We start from the raw sequence: 21,730 nt of genomic DNA, 5'->3' as shown, positions 1-21,730 counted from the left end.
AATCTTAAACTCTTGAATACTTCAGCCCCAAACATCAGCTCCAGTGCATGCCTAACTTTGGAACTTGGTAGTCAATGTTGGCATCTGGAGTGTTTATTCTGGTGGCAAGAGCCGGGATGTGGCAACAGCTTTGTCTGCTAGGTCACTGCCACAGGTACCCAGAACAACAAAGCCATGGGGTACCTTCAGCAGCAACATTTGGAGTTCAGGAAAAAAAAAAAAAAAGAAAAAGAAAAAGAAAAAAAAAACAGTAGGTAAGGATTGTAATGGTGAAAAGTTACATAAGCTGCTCCCATAGTTAGTTTCTTATTTAGGACCATATAAAAAACCACAGTCTTCCTTCTTTCTGGGAATCCATTAAAAATTTTTTTTACAATGTTACAATGTTGCAAGTGAAAAGGCAGGAAAAATATAAATAACTTCACATTATCTGAACCTATTAGCAAATCCCTAAAAGGGCCAAGGATCTGTTACATTCCAGCAAAGTCAGAGAGACGTCCACCAGTTGCAGCAGGCTTTTATCAGACACTTAATGCACACCAAATATTTAAAATGGGACATTCCATTTCTCTAGAGTGTATCCCTCATACGTCAAATATATAAATAAGTGCTTCACAACAATTTAACAACACCATTCCCATACTTATGTGGAAATAACATACGCCTTTTGTTACTTTAATCCTGAGATGCTGAAAGCAAAGGCAGTCTGTCTCCAAAAGAAAAAAAAACTTTTTCTCTGCAGACGGTCTAAGCAAATGGCACACATCAACTTCTCGGTAACAGAAACCAGATGCAGAATGGTCATCCAGTCCTATAAGCTTACCACCAATTTACGCTGAAGAAATTACATTAAAAGGAATTTCTGGAAATGTTTAGAAATTATGTAATTGCCATCTAAACACAAATTTTAACTCTTTATTCGTGAATCATTCTTGAGTGGATGAGTGGGTACATCAGACATAATAAAACATAGTAGAAATAGCTATTTGTCTGAAATACTTCAACAGCTGGTATAAACTTACTGCCTTTTTGAACCAAAGGATTAGGTCATGGAAAAATGAAACTGACTTTCTAGGCCTTTCTAAGGCTTTAGATCTTTGAAGAGAATCTGAACCTTTCTGGCAACAACATGTAGCAAATAGCAATGCTACATGCTTTGGATAGGAACGCTCACTAAAAATGGCTGTACACAGCAATTTACTGGGGTTATGTGCAAGCAAAATCTCCTATTATTCACTGTAGCTTGTTAAAAATAAATTCAAAATAATACCATCACTTCTACTTAGGTAGGTAAATAAGGAATGTGCGCAACTCCTTCCTACTACATGAGTATGCTGAAGAGTTGGTTTATAAAGGGATCAGGCAATTAGCAAAGCATTTGGTCACAGTGATTTTGAAGCAGGTGGTAGTTCTGCTGAAAAACACGATATATATTTTAAGGAAAGGAGAACATATTTACAGGAACTTAGATTTAGACTCAGCTATTTTCACTTGTCTGGATGTCACTGCTTCTCTGTCATACCTGAGTTTAAAAAACCCAGCCAGCCCCTCCCTGCCCCCGCCACTAATTTAGCTTTTATACATTGCTTGCGTTCTGTAATGAAAGTAAATGAATGAAGATATATTGAACTTCCCAACAGAAGCAGGATCTTCTTAGAAAGGTAAACTAAAAAGTATTAACGATATAACTTCTGTAGTATAAAAGCTCCCATGCTGCTAGCCATTAATGGAATAGCAAAAAACTCGGTCCTGCCATCCGTTCTAAAGCTCTTTAATCATTATACCATATAATATGGCCATATTCTCAGTTTCAGTTTGTGTTTGGATATTCCCTACAGGCTTCAATGGAACTAGATCTATACGAACATGAGCTAAATCTTTCCTCCATTCTGTTTCTTTAGAGAATCTAGATACTTTCTGTTTATCGTATGATAATATTTTATAAATAGTGAGTTTTAATCCATTCTAGCTTTCTTTGGTACAAATGCCTAAGACTGAATCTTTCCAAGAGATTTGCATAGCTCAGGCGCATACTGTAGGCTTGGATTAAGAATACCTTGATGAGTCTCTAGAGCTTGGGTTAAACTGCAGGTCTGACAGGACAACTGTAACAGACAGGGCCTTCAAAATCTGTGAATTTGTACAGCCTACAAAGAAGTCTTGTGGACTGCTTTGTTTTTGGACATTTCTGAGGCAGAAGGTACAAACTTCTTTAATTTCTGTAGTTCAACTTAATTTTACTTATTTCAGCACAATTTTCACTTTGCATGGAAGTATGTGTGTGGATTTGTTTACAGAATAAAAACATTTCAGTTTTTTTGGTCTATTCTCAGAGAAATGAGTCTCCTTCAACAACGACAAAAAAAAGAACCTGCATTCACTCCCTCTCTTTATGGGAAGGTTTGGTGGATTCACTTCCTCCAGGTCTAGTGGCTGCATCTCAGTCAAGGTTGAAGTGCAAACAATTTGCAGAGAGAAGCAGTTCATGTCACCCAAATGTCACCAACATACTGATGTGCCTTTCTGAAGTGCCTGTATACTAATGCACACGCTATTGGGAATAGACATGATAAGATAGAGAGCCGTGTGTAGTTGCAGGGCTACAATCTTGTTGGAATCACAGAGACATGGTGGAATGGCTACCATGACAGGAGAGTTGCAACGGAGGAATCTAGGCTCTTTAGGAAGGACAAGAAGGGAAGATGAGAAGCAGAAGTCACCCTTTACATGAGCAAACAGCTGGAGTGCATGGAGTTCTTCCCGGGGGTGGATGAGTAGCTGAGAGTTTATGGGTTAGGATTAAAGAGAGGGACAGGTAAAGGTGACATAATGTCTATACATGTGGCCATATATTTGGCTAAACATACGTATCTGCTATAGGCCACCTGACCAAGAATAAGCAGACAGATGAGACCCTGTGGGTTTCACACTGATGGCCAACTAAACTCCACCACACCACTCTCTCACTCCCCCTCCTCCTCAAAGGAAGATGGGGAGGAGAAAATATGATGGGAAAAAAAAAAAAAAAGGCTTGTCCTCGAAACCATTTCAAGGAATATGAATGACAAGGAAATCACCAGGATTAGTCAGTATGGATTTACCAAGGGGAAGTTATACCTTATCAACTTGATAAGCATGAAATGACTAACAGATAAGGGAAGAGCAGTGACTATACCTGCTCTGAAATACGGCCTTTGACACTGTGTCCTCTAAGAGCCTCAAAGACAACCTGTTGAAGTATGGGCTGGCTGGGCAGGCAGTGAGGTAGATCTAAAACTGCCTGAATGGCTGATCCCAGAGGATAATCATCAGTAGCATATTGTCTGTTTGGAAGCCAGTAACTGGCAGTGTACCCTGGGGGTCAATACTGGGTCCAGTTGTGTTTAACATTTTCATTAATGGCCTTGTTGATGGGACAGTGTACCCCCAGCAAGTTTGCAGATGACACAAAAGCGGGAGGAATGGCTGATACACCACAGATGGTCATCCTGCCAACCAGGAGGACTTTGACAGGCTGGAGAAATGGGCTGATAGGAACCTCAAAAAGTTCAACAAAGGGAAGTGCAAAACCCTGCACCTGGGGGAGAAACAAACCCACGTAGCAATATATGCTGGGGGGCCACCCATCTGGAGAGCTGCTAGGAAGAAAAGAACATGGGGATTCTCACGGATCGCTAGTTGAACAAGAGTCAGCAATGTGCCCTTACAGCAAGGAAGATTAATGGTATCCTGGGATTTATTTGGCAAAGTATTGCCAGCAGGTAGACGGAGGTGAATTAAGCTGGTCTGACCTTAAAAGGAGACAGTGAAGATTAAAATCAGCTTCAAAGAGGGATTTAATTGAATGACCACTGATTAAAACTTCTTGGCAAAAATTAAAGATGAAAGACAACAGGAAGTTATATTGAGAGGGACCTTCAGTTACCTTCATGAGCTGTTGCTGCTGCTGAAATACATACAAATTCACATTTTGATCCCACATTTCCCTACAGTTGTCTGTTGAGCCTCCACTAAAGTACTTAAGATACCAAAGCAGATTATGATCATAATTCCTGAAACATTTACCTCCTAAAATTTTCTGACTGTTAGCTGCCTGAGAGAAAATATTCCCAAATTCCCCATAAGGAGCATGAAACAAAAACACTGGTGATTGAACCACCCTTTAAAGTCACTGTGGATCTTGGCACAGATAAGGAGCTGGGCTTCTGCTTTGACCCATCATTGACCCTAAACTCTGCTAAAAAAATCTTGCCTTTTTCCTGTAATAAATCTGACAAATATCAGCAGGAGGAAGATGAAATTCATCCCCTCACTTTAACTCATTACATGACAGAGTTCTGTGATTTAATTTAACAATGAGAAAATTGTGAATAATCATCCCCAGCATTTCACTGACAAGACCACAATAGTAGCACAAACCAAGTACAAGAAACTTTCCGGGTATTCAGAAGCCACTTTTTTTTATTTTTTTGGGGGGGGGTGGAATCTCACAGTACAGACATATTATAAAGCTGGAGAAGGACATCAGCAGAACAAATTTCTTTCTGAATCAACATAATTTTCTTCTTTGGGACTAGAGAATCATAGACTCATTTAGGTTGGAAAAGACCTCTCAGATCATCTAGTCAGACCTTTAACCTAGCATTGTCAAGTCTAACACTAAACCATTTCCCTAAGCACCACATCTACATGTCTTTTGAATACCTCCAGGGATGGTGGCTCAATTACTTCCCTGGGCAGCCTGCTCCAATGCCTCACAACCCTTTCAGTCAAGTCATTTTTCCTAATATCCAATATAAAACTCCCCTGGTGCAACTGAAGGCCACTTCCTATTGTCCCATCACTTGTTACTTGGCAAAAGAGACCAACCTCCACCCTGCTGCAGCCTCCTCTGAGATAGCTGTAGAGAGCGATAAGGTCTCCCCTGAGTCTCCTCTTCTCCAGGCTAAATAACCCCAGTTCCCTCAACCACCCCTCATAAGACTTGTTCTCTAGACCCTTCACCAGCTTTGTTGTCCTTCTTTGGACATGCTCCAGCACTTCGATGTCTTTCTTGTAGTGATGGACCCAAAACTGAACACACTATTCCAGGTGCTGCCTTACCAGAGCCAAGTACAGAGGGACACCACTTCCCTAGTCCTGCTGGCCACGTTATTTCTGATACAAGCCAGGGTGCTCTTGGCCTTCTTGGCCACCTGAGCACACTGCTGGCTCATATTCAAACATCTGTCGACTAATACCACCAGGTCCCTTTCTTCCAGGCAGCTTTCCAGCCACTCTTCCCCCAGCCTATATTTTTGCATGGGGTTGTTGTGCCCCAGGTGCAGGACCCAGCACTTAGCCTTGTTGAACTTCATACAGTTGGCCTCATCCCATCAGTCCTGTCTATCCAGATCCCTCTGCAGAGCCTTCCTAGCCTCAAGCAGATCAACAGTCCTGCCTAACTTAGTATCATCTGCAAAATTACTGAGGGTGCACTTGATCCCCGCATCCAGATCACTGATAAAGATGTTGAAGAGCCCTGGGGGACACCACTAGCAATCGGCCTCCAGATGGATTTAACTCCATTCACAACTCTTTGGGCCCGGCCACCCAGCCAGTTTTTTACCCAGCGAAGCATATACCTATGAGCAGTCAGTTTCTCCAGAATGATGTGGTAAAATCAGAATGATGAAGTGTCAAAAGCTTTACTAAAGTCTAGGTAGCCAACATCTGCAGCCTTTCCCTCATCCACTAAGCACGTCACCTTGTCATAGAAGGAGATCAGGTCCGTCAAGCAGAACCTGCCTTTCGTAAACCCATGCTGACTGGGCCTGATTACCTGGTTGTCCTGTATATGCCACCTGATGGCAATCAGTATGTTCTGCTCCATAACCTTCCCTGTCACGGAAGTCTGACTGATAGGGCTGCAGTTCCCTAGGTCCTTCTTCTGGCTTATAGTAATAATCCTCCTGCACCTTAGCAAATGAAATGAAATTCAGGTGGATTGTCCTGTGTGTGATGGGATTACCATACCACCAGCGTAGAGTAGCCAAATAGAAGTTCATTTGTCAACTAGTCTAGTCATGAGAAAGTGGTTTCATGTAAAAGAAAAATCCACATGAATAGGGTCACTGCAGCCTCCTCTCTGCAAACACATTCATTCCCTGCAACTCACAACCTATTGTCAAGCGAAGGAAGAAATTTCTGTGGTCATTCCTTAATGAAATATTGGCAACACATCACTGAAGTAACATATACCGTACTCCAGAGAGTTAATCACTCATTCTACCACGGAGGCCCCTCTAAAGGGAGCCCGCTATCTTCTGTGCTGTTGCAGTCTTTAAGGGCCCAGCTGTCCATCTGATGAAAATTATAATTCCTCTCAGGGAAACATAACGATTTTTGACAGTTGAGACTTCAGCCTTGAAGAGTCAGATCATGAGCTTGCAGAATACGGGGAAATGCTCAAAACCAAGGAAATGTAGCTCACTCAGAAGCTTTCCTGAAGGCACTCTGATATGATGCATATATCGTAAGTTCAGAACAGCTTGTCTGCCTTCCGGAGACAGAGAGACCGTAAGGATGACAGCAAAGGGTCACTGTAATTGCTCTTGTTTTCTAAGACTCCAAAAACAGCACCAGTTGCAGATACAGGACGTTCAACTGTTATCTTATCCTCTGGCTGACTCAAGCACTGAATCTGCAGCCCAATGCTACCAGCCTGCATGGACGGCTCGAGCTCAGGTCACTACATTGCATGAAGTAGGCCATTTTTGATACAACTCTGAAAATTATTTCTGGAAAGACTTGGAGTTAGCATGGCTCCATGGTGGAGTTTTAATGAGCCGTTGTGGTCTTCCTTATCTCTAATTCTTTAAAAGTAAACATTTGAATGTCCTAAATGGGGGCTGCCTCCCAAAAACAATCCAAAAAAGCTTCTTCAGAGCAGAATGAAACAAAGAATTTGTCACACGTGCTCCATGTCTCCTACTCCTACATTACTGAATGCATCCCTCCCATCTAAAATGCTCTCTTGGATCTCTGTCATCTGAATGATCTCTGGGGAGACAAGTGTTGCATGAGACAAGCACTTCACCTACAGTCCCAGACCCTGAAAAGAAGCTCTGATTCCATTGTCTCAGAGCATTGGAAGAAAAAATATGGTAACAGGGAGTCTGCTTTACTTCGCTAGCACAGTGGCCTGGGCCCAAGGCTCCTGCAGTAGATGCAAGTGCTCTGCAACTTTTTAGCCTTTGAAACCTATCACTAAGATTAATTTTGCTCTAGTGGAACTAAGTGCCCTCCATCATGCTAGTATTTAGTCACGTGCTGAAATCACATGGGCTCACAGGCACTGCAGATTAAACAGCTAAAATTAGGTGGGTAGAAGTCCAGCCCTACCCCCCACAAATAAAAACAAAACTGCATGCAGATGGCATGTTGATGTTTGTGTCTTGATCAGAAACTACAGAAGCTACTGGAAATTCAAATGTCATGACTGGAATTTGGGATGTATTTTCAGCTTCCAGAAGAAAAGTCACAAGCACAGTCTATAGAGAGGGTTCCAGCACTGCTGGGAGACCACATCCCTCTTCTCAATGACTGAAAGCTTCACAGAGCCAGATTTTATATATGGCATAAACCAACATAACTCTACAGATTTCAGATGAACCCAACTAATTTATGCCAGCTGAGAACTGGCCACTATAATGAACAGGTATGTCCGAGGCACTCAGAAGTCTCAGGCCTATGTACAAATTCTTCCATACTATGTCACAAAATTAAAGATAACTTCTTGAGTTGCTAGAATGCTTTTAGGTTCGAGGAAATACTGAGATTTTTGACAGTGATCAACTTTGATCACTTTGAAAGTGGTAATTTTTTTCTAGTAATTACTAACATTGACAATTATTTTGAACAAAACAGAGGCTGAAGTTGTTTCCAGATTTTGCTGAGAACGCTATGAGGAAATGCCAGCACATGACTGGACATCACTTAAAATACTTTAGATCTGAGTATGATCTAACTTTTAACATGTTTTGTATAACAAAACTTTTTTTTTTTTCCCCTGTCCATTTTCGGAAAAGACTCCTGGCATTTGACTGATCATATTTAGTGTCCTACAGTTTCCGTTTCTGGAAGTTTATCTGATTCTTGAATATTAGAATAAATTACTTGGAGCTCCTGCATGGCATCCTCCACAGTTACATGACATGACAGTAAACCATACAAGCTCATAGCGTACAGTCTAAGTCTAGCAAGTGTAAGAAAATCAACTAATTAGCCAATTACTTGTTACAAAACCTGAGGAAGTCCAACATTCCTTTACTGAACTGCAATAAATTGTGCCCCTGATTTTCATCTATAGTACATCACATGGTGACACAACTTTAATCAATTAATTATATGAATACATCTGTTCTCACACCTACGGAAAGAAGAGCCAAACATTTATGACACCAGCTTGTACATATTCACTCAGTTTGTTTCCCTGATTATTATTATTATTATGAGACTTGCCAATGAATAAAGATGTCCCTGGGTAAATACATACAAAGCAAAGGCTAGAGTTTAGATTTAGACCTCACTCAGAGAAGCTAAATGCACCAGAAATCTTTCATGCATTTGTCATATATTGCACCCAGCTGTGTGGTACGAATTTTCTCATTTTACTGAAGAAGCACTGGAGCACAGAGAGGCTTACGTCCAGATCCTGTAATCTATTTAGCTGCTTCATCTCAGCTGAGTTCAGCATCTCCCAGGATCTGTGGCCTACATGATTTGACTCAGAGTAATTTCACAGCCCTCTACCACCCTCTGTTGTTCACTTTTTCAACAAAAATTTTGCTCTTTCTGAATTGCTGTGGCATTAGAAAAATGAATATTTGCAAACTCTTTTTCTAAAGCAGAATAAAAACATGGATTGGTAATGTATTAGAGTGTCTTCTGAAAGCGAGAAAAACAAGAGAAAATTATAGGTAAGTTTTTGTGCCAAAGCACTGACACACACAAACAAATGTTTTCTCGAAGGCAGAGAACTTTTTGCTACCTACTTCAACAAAGTTAAGAGTTTAGCTGATGGCTGCAGAAGTGTTTAAAAGACCTGAGTAATGACTGCAGAATTTAATCCTACTAATGTAAACTGAGAATCAAAATTCACAACATTGTAATAGGAAAATAACAAACAACGTGAACTTGGCTTAAATATTTCCTGGTGTTCTCAAATGCCAAACTTGCAAGACAGAAGTCTGTTTTGGATGGTTACAGAAAGTGCCAGACGTATTCAGTTTGCCAGACTTGCATGGCTAGACATTATTACTTTTTGCTTCAAACTTAGAGCTTGACAAGGATTAATAGAAGATAAAGAGAGTCAAAAATCAAATCAGGACTCATGAAGGGCCTGATCACCCAGGACATTTCATTCCACAGGAACACTGTGCTTTCAAAGGTTCATTACCACTGAGAAAACAGTTAACTGTATCAAATGGGCAAGTAGAAAAGCATAAATTGAACACATGGAGAAATAAAATAACAATTTGGCATGGACAGTTATTTCAGCTAAAGCCTGTCATGTTTTGAAAAACAGTTTGAACATTTATCTTTAGAGCCTAGACAAATCTGTGGCAAACAAAGCTAGTGGAAATCTATTTCTAAGTTTCAAAGGAATACTGGTTATTTAATGTGACCACTGCTCTACGAAAATACTAATCTTTTATGCTAACCAAGCTAATGGAGATGATGAAAGAAAAAAGATTTCTCCCCAAGTTTCTTCACATTTTGGCTGGTGGGGAAATGTTTGATTTCACCCAATGTATATCAAAGACTGATGTTTAATCTGTACAGCCCAAGCCAATACATCCTTTCATTTACTGGAACACTGAAAGACACACGGCAAGGAACAGGCTCCAGAGACGTACATAGAATGCATTTTAAAAAATTCTGATTAATTTTTTTTTTTTTTTAAAGATCAAATAGTCTTGACAGGAATTCAGTTTTCAAAAGAGCCCAGTGTTTCCTCCTTTTGGAAATGTAGATGAAAACTCAATCATTTCATTTAAGAAAAACTGTAATTTAACAAGGTGCAGGTTGGGAAAGACACCCAGTAGACAAGGTCACCAAACACTGTATGCTAAACAAATGAAAAGCTATGTAAACATTTCACAAGATAAAACTAATTGTTATGCTTTTTGCTAGAATCCTCAATAATTATGGTAAAGCTGAACCTCGGCTACCACTTCATAGTGCAAAGACTTGTCTATTTCTGTCTGGGGCTGCTTCTTCCTCCTGCAAACACCCTCCACACAGGTATTCAGATCAAGGGACATTTACTACTGTACGTAACACTAACCAATAACACCTCATTACTTCCTGCCTGATCTGCAGCTACCTGATGTCTCTTGCTTTATGTGTTGGCAGAGGATTATATCTATACACTGTATTCAGAAGAAATAAGGCAAACAGGGTCCTGGACAATGCTTGCACACAAAAATTATAAGGCGATGATTTTCAAACTTGTCAAACAGAGACCCAAATTTTGTATTCCAATGCATTTTTCTAAGTACAAGCATGGGATAACATTCTACAGAAGAACTAGCCTCAGTTGGACTCTTTCCAGTATGTCTGTCTCTCTCTAAAACCATTCCTCCTTGTCCTATCATTATCTGCCTGAGCAAAAAGTTGCTCTTCATCTTTTTTATAAGCCCCCTTGAAGTACTGAAAAGTTGCAGTGAGGTACCCACAGAGACTTCCTTTCTTCAGGCTGAACATCCCCAGCTCTTTCAGCCCTTCTCCATAGGAGAAAGGAACCTGCACAGGCCCAGATCTGTGCTGGATGTACAGTATTGCCTTCGGGCTGCGTTGTGCATTTGCCAGGGCTGCAGGACAAACTGCCTGCTCATTGTAACATTAGGAGGCCTGCAGGCATCTCCCACTTGTCACCAGTGACTATGCTACCTAGATTTCCTTGTCTTTAAACTTGCAACAAGAAGTTCCCATGTGAACATCCGTTCTGTTGGAGGGATTTATGGAGTTGTTTTCTTTTAAAAAACACCCTGCATCCCTTCCAGGGATTGGATGTGAATAGCATGCTGCACACTGGTCAGAGGCCTGTTTGAATCTGCACAACCCAGCCTTCCCAGCATCTGAAGAGATGTAAGATTATCTCTACTAGCCTCTCCTTCTTTATGTTAGTAGACTGGTAGATATTAATCCTTTTTCTCCCCATTCTTATCTTCAACCTCTGATCTTTTTGAAGATTAAAAAACAACGTACAGGAAACACAGCATGCATCTTCTTTAGACTTTTATAGTAGACTTTAGATTTTTATAGTATGTAACAACAAAGCAAAATTTTAAAATATTTTAAATATTTTAATTTCTCTTGGCAAGACTGCTTCTAAACTTCTCTTCACAGCTGCATGCCAGATCAGTATTACTTCCCTACCCAAAAGCAACAATTCTTTATTAGTATCCCAAATCCATCACAAACACAAAAAGCTTCAATTCCAGATTATATGTGCCCACCTCCTACTGCAGTTGTATTGTAACTGAAATACATGGTCAAGACAGAAATCTCTCCCAAAGCATAATTCAGCTAGAGATCATCTCAAATATCAGGATAACTAGAAAATTTATGTCAAGTTTTCTACTTTCAAGATTTTCTGTCACTGAAGCCAGAAATCTTGTAAAATTGCTTCTCAAGTATGTCATACAGTGGACCTCAAAAATTATGGCTTAATGTTTGTCTGATGCTCAGTGCTGCATAACCTTAAGTTAATACACGCAGTGAATGCTTTCCTGACTGTACCACATAGTAATATCAAACCAAGTTGTTTTCTTTTTCTGAAGGAACAAGAACACTCAATCTGAATATCCACAGGCTAAATATCCCATCCATTCAAATATTCCTAATAAAGAAAGAATAACCCCCTTCCTTGCCCCTTCTGGAAGCTGACTTATGTACAGGCACCAATGTTAAGGAGATGAACACTTATACCTGAAATTTCTGCAGATCCAGTGACTCAACAGCACAAGTGTCAGTTGGTTAAAACAACTGTATAAAGCATGTATTTGCCTAAATTGTTTGATTATGTCTTACATTTTACAAAATGAACAACAGTGATCCTTTTCCCCCACCCAACCCCATCTTATAGAGGGGGTACAGTAACATTTACAGAGCAAGCAGTCTATAATCAAAAAAAAAAAGTCAGGAATTTATATACAACTCAAGCAGGTAACACTGATATTTCTTTTCCCCCTTTGTGGACAGAGCCTCAGGATGGAAAACGGCTGTGATTCTGTATCATTCAGGCAAGTGCTGGAATAAAATACTGAAGGGAAACATCCTCATGGAGCAAGATAAAGTGGACGATTCTCTTACTTATGATATCTGTAAAGAGAAAAAACACAAATCCAATTTGAAGTATGGCAAATACTTTAAAATGACATCCTCTACAGAATGCCACCATAAGAACACAATATTTCTACCATATCCCATACAGGATGCAATTTTAAAGTATATTTTGAAGTAAAGAGGATGACTAGACATATCACCCGGTAGTATTAAAGTCCTTGATGGTCCATGAAGAATTATTAAGAGTCTATGAAAGCTGATACCAAAAAGGAAATATGTAATTTTAAGGCATGTAATGCCTTGTAAGGCATGTAATATTTTAATTCCATGACTTAATCTTCTCTGGGAAACCCTTAGCATCTGCACTAAACTATAATGCAGAGATGTTCTCTGGAGGTCAGAAGTCCTTGGGAAAGGCATGTAGAGTTACCAAAATAGAATCTAGAACCCTGCACAGCTTCTGCTTAGGAAGAACACACTCTTTCTAAGGTTAGAAACATCTGCTGTGTAAAAAGCATTTTGGTATTAGAATTAATTTGGTGCTGGACATAAGAAAGTACATGAGGGAAACAATTTTTTTTAAGTCGGTAAATTCACTTTTCCAGTAGAAACTAAAGCTTTAAGAATTTCCAAAAAATATTAACATTCTTAAATACAAGTTTAACTTCAAAACAAACATGATAAAAAGACACACATGATCAGTCAGTCCAGATATTCCAACTTGATACTTTTAAAAGGTCGTGACAATGCTTTTTAGTGTTTGTTTTTTTTTTCTTCTACTTCCAAAGTACCTAAGGGCTGAAGCCCACCAACTAAAACCAAAAATATTCAAAGTTCTCAAGCACAGTAAAAATAGCCAAGTTTTAAAGTGACAAAAAAGAGATGTTCTTGTAAGACTACAAGGACAGCAAACATCCCCTCCTTAACTGGAGTTTGCAAACAGAGCTGTTGAACTTACTGCACAAGGCTTTTGTGGGATTGACCTGCTGTCCAGCAAGCAGCTGCTGCAACTTCTTGATGTCTATGCGTGCCTCAACCATGCTTTCCAGATCTCTGTCTTGAGCAGAGCTTTGACATCCATCCTCTGATGCTGGAAGTGAAAGAACACATCACTTAGTCAAAACATCAGAAGGGATTTCAAAACCTGTAAGGACACACCTGACAATCACTGAACAGTTGATATCAAAGGGACTGTTTAGCAGCAACAGCAGTGCAAGAAAGCTAAAGCCCAGTTTTCCTACAGATTGTCAATGTTACTGGAAGAGATTCCCCACATAAATATAGAATAGACATTGGCCACTTTCCTTTTTAAGGTTTCAGTTGATGACTTCGAAGGACTTGATGCTATTTTGTAAGTGCTAAGAGAAGGTAAGTACTATTATCAGCATCACACTTACATAATGAGACCAAACAGTAGGCTCAGGGGAGACATTATTGCTCTCTACAATTACCTCAAAGGAGTTCATAGCAGGGTGGGAGTCAGTCTTTTTTCCCAAGCAACAAGCAATAAGACAAAAGGAAATGGCCTCAAGTTGCACCAAGGGAGATTTATATTGGATATTAGGAAAAATGACTTCACTGAAAGGGTTGTGAGGCATTGGAACAGGCTGCCCAGGGAAGTAGTTGAGTCACCAGCCCTAGAGGTATTCAGAAGACATGTAGATGTGGTGCACAGGGACATGGTTTAGTGGTAGACCTGGCAGTGCTAGGTTAACACTTGGATTTTTAAGATCTTTTCCAATCTAAATGATTCTGTGGTTCTGTGAAACAGACACAAAAGGCAAGAAACAAGGAAACTTACCCCAGGGAGGATTTCCCAAGTTTTTAAAATGTGTTGTTACAGATACCAAATCAGTTTCTATTTTTAAATTCATTTCTCCATTCAAGTTTGCTTCAATCACCTGCAATACAATCAATTTTAGGAAAGCCACTTCTGCACTGCAGAATTACAAAGGAATTAAGTGCTCCTCCGTTCAAGCTTCCAGAAGTACTTCAGTGCCTTCAAAAGCTCAGCTGCACTTTTTGAACATGGTTCAAACATCCAAATGCTCAGCTACAAAATACATTTCTCATCATTCCTGTGTGAATGATCCCAGACCATCTTTTCTAAAATTACGGTGAGAAAAATTCAATCACTCCCCAGTACTTTTAGAACAAGTACTGGCTTTGGAAAGTTCATGTGCTGGATAAAGCCTTTAGAAATAAGAGACTGAAATTGCCTAAGATGAACATTACTGCATTCCCTTCCAGGTTTTCAACAAACAGAAAGACACATACACAGTCCATACAATACACACAGAAAATGGGATGAACCAAGAGCTGATCTGCAGTTGCTTTCGCAGACTTAAAAACAGACAACAGCTGCACCAGAGCAATGACTCCAAGCAGTACTACGGACTGCTAGAAATCCTGGAAAAATGCTGAAAGCCTTCAAATTCTATCCTGACAAAGCAACCTACCAGAAGAAGACTATATATGATCTTATATGAATCCCAGGCAAATCAGAGGATTCCTAATGCACATCTAAGCACTTCACTTCTGTGATCAGAAGAATTCTCAATACTTTATAGAGGTTCACATGACAACCAGAATGACCCGTGGAATGGGAGATGCCCACAGATGAATGCTCCCAGACAAGGACCAATTACTATTTGAAAGACCTTCTAAAAGCCATTTTTGTAGCTCTGATCTTGACCGTATTTACTACCAGGATCTATGCATCTAGCATAAATATTTCTGACACTTGATGTTTTTGATCTTTAATAATAGAAAAGCATGTACAGGATGCAAGTACTTTGCTGTCTCCCTTAGAGCTATCAAAACTATTTCCCAGAGATTTACTTATTTTTGACTATAAACATACTTTGGAGCACAAGGTAAGGAATTTAGGAACATGGTTATGCCAGTGTTAATATGCTACCTCCTCTGAGTGTTGCTACACACCAAAGATCGATCCCATCACACAGCTATCCCCTGTGAGAAGAGATCCTCAGCTCTGGAAACAAATCAGTTACACATTGCTTTGTTGTGTGTAAGCATGTACACTGAGCATATTGGGGGGGGAGCACACTCAGAGAGCCCACCCAGAAGGCTTACAAAGGAGAAGAATTTGAAGTGCTTTACTCTTCTATTTGCATGATGGTTGCCATTTGCAAAATTGCCAGAAAGCCATTGTTAGTTTTTCAACCCTTCCGAGCCTTGTTAAGACTAAGACCTACCCAATTTCAGGATTCTCAGTTTACAAAAACATTCCTATTTATCAAAATTGTTACAAACATCCCCAAACCAAACTATTCCAAAGCTCTATACCTACTTACTCCCTTTAATGCCAGTAAATTCTGGTGACTGAGAGCAATTAAATTAAAAAAAAAAATCCCTTAAAAGAAAAAAAAATCCCTTTTCACACCAACTGCGGTGGGCTTCTTCCAGTGGAAGGTCCACCAGCACTCCAGAAACCCAGGGTGGGCTGAAAGCTCACCATGTCAGAATCTAAAGCACGGGTTGACATCCACGAGCCATGAGAAGGATTTCCTCTAAATCATACCTCAAGTTCACCAAAAGGTCATTTTAACAGACACGTAACACAAAACTCACTTAATAGGCATTTCTTTAAAGAAATCACCTAGAAAGTCTCCAGCTAGCTTCACGAAAGACTACAATTTCTTTCCAGCTGTAAAGAGTGGCTTGCAGCAACACTATATCATGTTCTTTCTGGAATTCAGTACAAAGAGCACCATATTCTATGAGGCCCAGGACAAGCTTTTCAGCGGCAGTCCTAAAATAAATCCCATCATTCCCTTCAACCCTTGCACAATCTTCATGTACCTTTAGTTCAACATTTGACCCATCCAAAAATAAAATATAACACAGGGGCACCAGTTTGGGCAACAGGGAAAAGTACTACGTCCAAGATAAAATGACATCTGTAGGACAAACACTTGAAGTGTCTTAACTTACAATGCTATGGCTGAGATTCTTCATTCTCTCCACAACACTCTTCATTGTTTTCAGTGCTGGTAGGTAAATACTGACCTAAGAAGACACAAGAACTGCATTCACACCAATATTTCATGTGTGAATGGGATGCGATGCCTTCATTTCTCCCTTCAATTATACCCTTAGACTTCTGAATTATGTACTGAGTGCACGGAGCACAACATTTAACTAAAATCAGCAAGTGATCCAGGAACAGAACTCTTTCCCATTATACCAACAGGGCATCACTCTAGCAATTGCTTCAGACACACTATCCCAAGTCCGTGTTCAAAATAAAGCACAGACAATTTCTGCAGATCAGATTCTCACATGAACCCGCTAAAAGTTAGTATAGCCAATCAGTTTTGAAACTGCATCAGTGTAAATCTGAAATAACAGAATAAAACGCATAAAGTTTCTACTGTGCTATGTGTCTTCAAAACTGAAATAATCTTAGCTGTAGAGGTAACATACATCCATAACCTCAAATAGTAACTCATTTGCATGAAGACCTTTCCTTGCAATTCTGCTAAAAGTCACAAAGGATATAGAAAGAATGTACAAAAAACAAGAGGAAACACACATACATTCAACTCTGCCAGGTAGGCCATGAATTACAAATATAACAGAATATTTGGGCTACTTGGTACCTAAGCAGTTGATCATACGAAGTAATCATATGTGTGTTTTATGCTTCTGTCTAAAGTTACGCAAGTCCTTTGCTCCTCCCCTGTCCCACCCTGAATATCACAGCAACAACTGGTAACCACCTGCTCTCTTTTCAGAGGTTCTGGGCTCTCTTGTCACGATGGAAGCCATGTCCCCTACCTCTCCAAACATCTAGCTTCCATCCTTCCCTTTAGTGCTCCATCTCCTCTCCAAAACCCACTGGCTGTGTACTCCACCTCAGTAGCCACCTCCCCACTCCAAAGTGAATATAAAAACAGAGGCTTACATCAAAGTCTGGCACACTGGGCTCTCTGAAGTCATTCCATAATCTTCTGGGAATAACCCTCACAGGAATGTCATGTGTCACAATCCTACTGCTGCTTGATAAGGATGGCTTGAGGGAGAGAGGATGCTCTTGAAGTTAAAAACAGGACTTGAATTCTGAATCCAAGTTTTTCAGATCCAGTCTAGGAAATACTAGAACCAAGTGCCTCAGACACCCAGTTCCAGTTTTCCACAGCTTCCACAGGTCCCCTATTACGCAGGCTTCACTTCTGAATAAGGATGAAGTTGCAAGTCATTGCTATCTATGTGCTATCCTTCAAGTTAAACAGGGAGGACATGTTAAAAACAACAAAAAATCTGATGTGCAGTTTGAAATTGAGTAGCATGACAAGCAAAAACAAAACAAAGAGCCAAAAAATACACTAAAACCTCCTGCACCTAGAGGCTTCAATGAGAAGACAATCATCCACAGAAAATTTAGAGGATGAACAGAGAAAAGGTAGCAGGTGACAAAGACATTATAAAAAGGTGTCTCAATCACATGGTTTTCATTCTTCTTCCACCTCTTCCTTGTCGTTTGGAAAACACAAAGCTGGTTCTGCGTGATACCAACCATGATGGCAGGAAATGCCAGTAAAATGGAAAACGGAAAGATTTTTCTTTCTTTAGTTTTCTAGAGTTACACCAAAGCTACCAAAGCTTTTACTTAATAACGATGATAAAAGCATTGTTGCACTTACTAGCTCCACAGAAACTTTGAGACAAGGACAGTGTTTGTTAGTCAACTTGATCTTCACTGCCTTAGCACTCTGGGCAGTTTTTAATGCTCTCGACAGGTTCTCAGGTGTGAGCTCTAAATAGATTTCATTGTGATCCGCAGCTACTCCTTCCATCTGAAATTCATCAAAGAAATTCCCCTGCAAGTTTTAAAAGTCGTGAAATAAAGCAAATTAAAAAAAAAAAAAAGAAAGAAAGGAAGGAAAGAAAAAAAAGAAAGAAAAAAGGCAAATGAAGTGGGGCAAGTTTGACTTCAGACCTTAACTTTAGAACCACATGCTTACAGCAGGATTCCTCTGCCCAGCACCATGTGCAGGAATCAATACAGGCTGTGTAAGGATGAAGGCCCATTTCTTCAGAGCTAAACCTATTAACTTCAGACCCTGCCCTAACACACATAGGCTGTCAAAACATGGGGTATGAGGGATGAGTTATGCTCAACTGCTTCCAGTTCTGGGCAGGATCTTGTGGGCCAGCACACACTGAAGCCTTACAAAGAGGTGACAACCAAGGAAAAGTGGTGTCTAGCCAGAAACACTGGGCCTGTACAAATAAAAGGCAGTCTTGCTAAACAAGAGTGCCTTGAAAGACCTGAGACACCTTGGGTAAGGACTACAGTTAGAATCAACACCGTGTAAAAAGGACCCAACTACATGCTCTGGTTTACAATGACGTGTTTATTTAATTCCCCCAGGCTTACCTGGCACAGCTCACACCACATGCTGACCCCTCCATTCGCGACTTTATCGCAGAGGATGAAATACAGCTTGCTCGCAGTCAGACGCAGCGTGCAGGTCTTCGCTAACTTGGCGATCGTGTTAATTACACCTGGAGAGGGAAGGGGAACATTACAGCAGAAACTGCTTCATGCCGGGTACCTCAGTGGCAGGGGATAAGCCTTTACTCCCCAAAATCACATCTGCTACCAGAAAATCGCAGAAACGCCGAGGGGAAGAGGGGGAAGAAAACGACCTCACGCTGCCTCCCCCCCCCCGCGAGTAAAGGGCCCTGGATGGAGCCTCGGCCTGGGCCTCAACGCGCCCGCAACCGGGCCGGCGCGCACAGCCCTCCCTCCTCCTCCTCGGGTAAGGCGAGCCGAGGCACCGCCGACCCCGGCTCGCCCACCGCGACGCACTCACGGCTGAAGTTGTTGAGGCAGGCGAGATCCACGATCTTAGCCCGAAAACGCATGTCAGCGCTGCCCGCCGCCGCCCGCCTCCGGCAGCGCGGCCCAAGGCGGGGCCGAGGCGGCCCTGGGCGCGGCCTGACGCGAGGGGCGGGGGAAAGCAGGGCTCGGGGAGGTCTCGGGGTGGCGGGATGTGAGGGGCTCGCCAGGAAGCAATCCCCTCGACAAATCTCTAAATCTAAATATCTGGATGGTTTCTCAGCCCTGTTGGCTTTGAGGAATTTTCTTCAAATCTCAGGGGGCGCCTTGCAGCAGAAAATATGAGTAACCCCACCCTCACCCCCTGCCGTGGAAGGGCCAGGCTCAGACTCTGCCTCTAGGTGTAATAGTCTTCCTAACATAAAGTGATCACAAGGGAGAAAAGCAACAGTCATGTAAGAAAGTAGTAACCCTAAATATAATCCTAACCAGAAATGTAACTCTAAACCTAATCCTCTTAATTTAAACCTGAACCCTAAGCCATAACCATAACCCAAAACCTCAACGTTATATGTAACCCTAAACATAACTGTAAATCCTAACCCTGAAACTAACATCTAAATTAATGGCTAACCATAAACTTAAGCCTAAAACTAACCTAGGACACTAAAGCTAAAACTAAATCTAACACTAACTCAAACCCGAACCTCAACCCTAGCCACTAATCCTAACCCTTACATCTAAACCTAATCCTAACCCTAGCCCTAACCCTAGCCTGAACCCAAATGCCTAACCCTAACCCTGAACCCTAATGTTAAACCTAAGCCTAAACCTAAACATAACCCAAAACACCAAACCTATCCATAACACTTAAGCCTAATCCTAACCCAGGACACTAACCCAAGTCATAACACTAGTGGCTAAACCTAATCCTAACCGCAGCTCAATCCTAACCCTAACCGTAAACCTAAAACTAACTAAACCCTAGCTAAACCCTAACCCTAACTCTAGCCCTGAATCGTAAGACTAATACTAAACCTAAACCCCAACCTCAACCTTAACTCAAAACCTAATGGCTAACCCTAACCATAACATAATCACAGAATGGTTGAGGTTGGAAGGGACCTCCAGACATCATCTAGTCCAACCTCCCTGTGCAAGCAAGGACACCTAGAGCATGTTGCACAGGATCACATCCGGGTGGGGTTTGAATGTCTCCAGAGAAGGAGACTCCACAAACTCTCTGGGCAACCTGTTCCAGTGCTCTGTCACCTCACAGTAAAGAAGTTTTTCCTCATATTCAGATGGATCTTCCTGTGTTTCAATTTGTCGTACTCTCTCCAGGAGTTCCACGTCTCTCTTGTACTGGGGAGCCCAGAACTGGACACATAAACATAACACTGAGTCAGGACAATGGCTCAAACATGTACTGAGAAGAGCAACAAAGCTGGTGAAAGGAATGAAAAACAAAACATATGAAGAGAGCCTGAAGGAACTGGGGCTGTTTAGCCTGGAGAAGAGGAGACAGAGGGGAGACCTCATCACTCTCTAACTATATCCTCTGTTTCCTCATGAAGTTCAACAAGGCCAAGTGCAAAGGCCTGCACCTGGGTCAGGGCAATCCCAAGCACAAACACAAGCTGGGAGAATGCATTAAGAGCAGCCCTGTGGAGAAGGGCTCAACATCAGCCAGCAACATGCACTTGCAGTCCACAAGGCCAACCATATCCTGGGCTGCATCAAAAGAAGCACAACCAGTAGGTTGAGGGAGGTGATTCTCCCCCTCTACTCTGCTCTTGTGAGACACCACCTAAGGTACTGTGTTCATCTCTGGGGCCCCGACCATAAGAAGGGCATGGCCATGTTGGAGCAAGTCCAGAGGAGGGCCACGAAAATGATCAGAGGGCTGGAACACCTCTCCTATGAAAACAGGCTGAAAGAGTTGGGGTTGTTCAGCCTGGAGAAGAGAAGGTTCCGGGGAGACCTTTCAGTGGCCTTCCAGTACTTAAAGTGGGCCTACAAGAAAGCAGGGGAGGGACTTTTTGTCAGGGAGTATAGTGATAGGGGTAATATCTTTAAACTAAAAGAAGGGAGATTTAGATTAGATATTAGGAATAAATTCTTTGCTATGAGGGTGGTGAGGTACTAGAACAGGTTGTCCAGAGAAGTCATGGATGCCCCATCCCTGGAAGTATTCAAGGCCAGGTTGGATGGGGCAATCCTGAGCAATCTGATCCTAGAGCAACCTGGTCTAGCAGAAGGTGTCCTAGGAAGGAACCTAGAAGAAGGAAGTAGGTGGTCTTTCAAGTCCCTTCCAACACAAACCATTCTATGATTCTCTAACTACCTGAAAGGAGGTTGTAGCGAGGAAGGTGTTGGTCTCTTTTTCTCAGGTGACAAGTAATAGAACATGAGGCAGCGGCCTCAAGTTGAACCAGGGGAGGTTTAGATTGGAGACCTGGAAGAATTTCTTCATGGAAAGGGTGGTTAGGTGTTGGAACAGGCTGCCCAGGTAGGCAGTGGAGTCACCATCCCTGGAGGTATTCAAGAGAGGTGTGGATGTCCCGCTTAGAAACATGTTTCAGC

The 21,730-nt window shown here is 41.4% G+C and overlaps 1 protein-coding gene across 2 annotated transcripts; it reads right to left on the bottom strand.

Moving 5' to 3' along the window:
• Positions 1-349: 349 nt before the first annotated feature.
• On the bottom strand, positions 350-19,320 carry HUS1 (HUS1 checkpoint clamp component). 2 transcript variants are annotated; one of them, XM_080580482.1, is made up of 8 exons: positions 19,179-19,320; positions 18,740-18,867; positions 18,003-18,179; positions 17,264-17,371; positions 16,291-16,365; positions 14,135-14,234; positions 13,292-13,423; positions 350-12,369 (listed from the first exon to the last, which is right to left on the bottom strand). In XM_080580482.1, the coding sequence occupies exons 1-8, from the start codon at positions 19,228-19,230 to the stop codon at positions 12,287-12,289; spliced, it is 855 nt and encodes a 284-aa protein (XP_080436608.1). In that variant the 5' UTR covers positions 19,231-19,320; the 3' UTR covers positions 350-12,286. The 2 variants fall into 2 exon arrangements, with proteins under 2 accessions (XP_080436608.1, XP_080436609.1); XM_080580483.1 differs by having other exon boundaries at positions 18,003-18,155.
• Positions 19,321-21,730: the final 2,410 nt, after the last annotated feature.

Source organism: Anser brachyrhynchus (assembly GCF_964034855.1).
Source record: "Anser brachyrhynchus genome assembly, chromosome: 2".
Classification (NCBI taxonomy): domain Eukaryota; kingdom Metazoa; phylum Chordata; class Aves; order Anseriformes; family Anatidae; genus Anser; species Anser brachyrhynchus.
The sequence above is the reverse complement of the archived record's forward strand: the minus strand, read 5'-3'. Positions and strand labels throughout refer to the sequence as shown.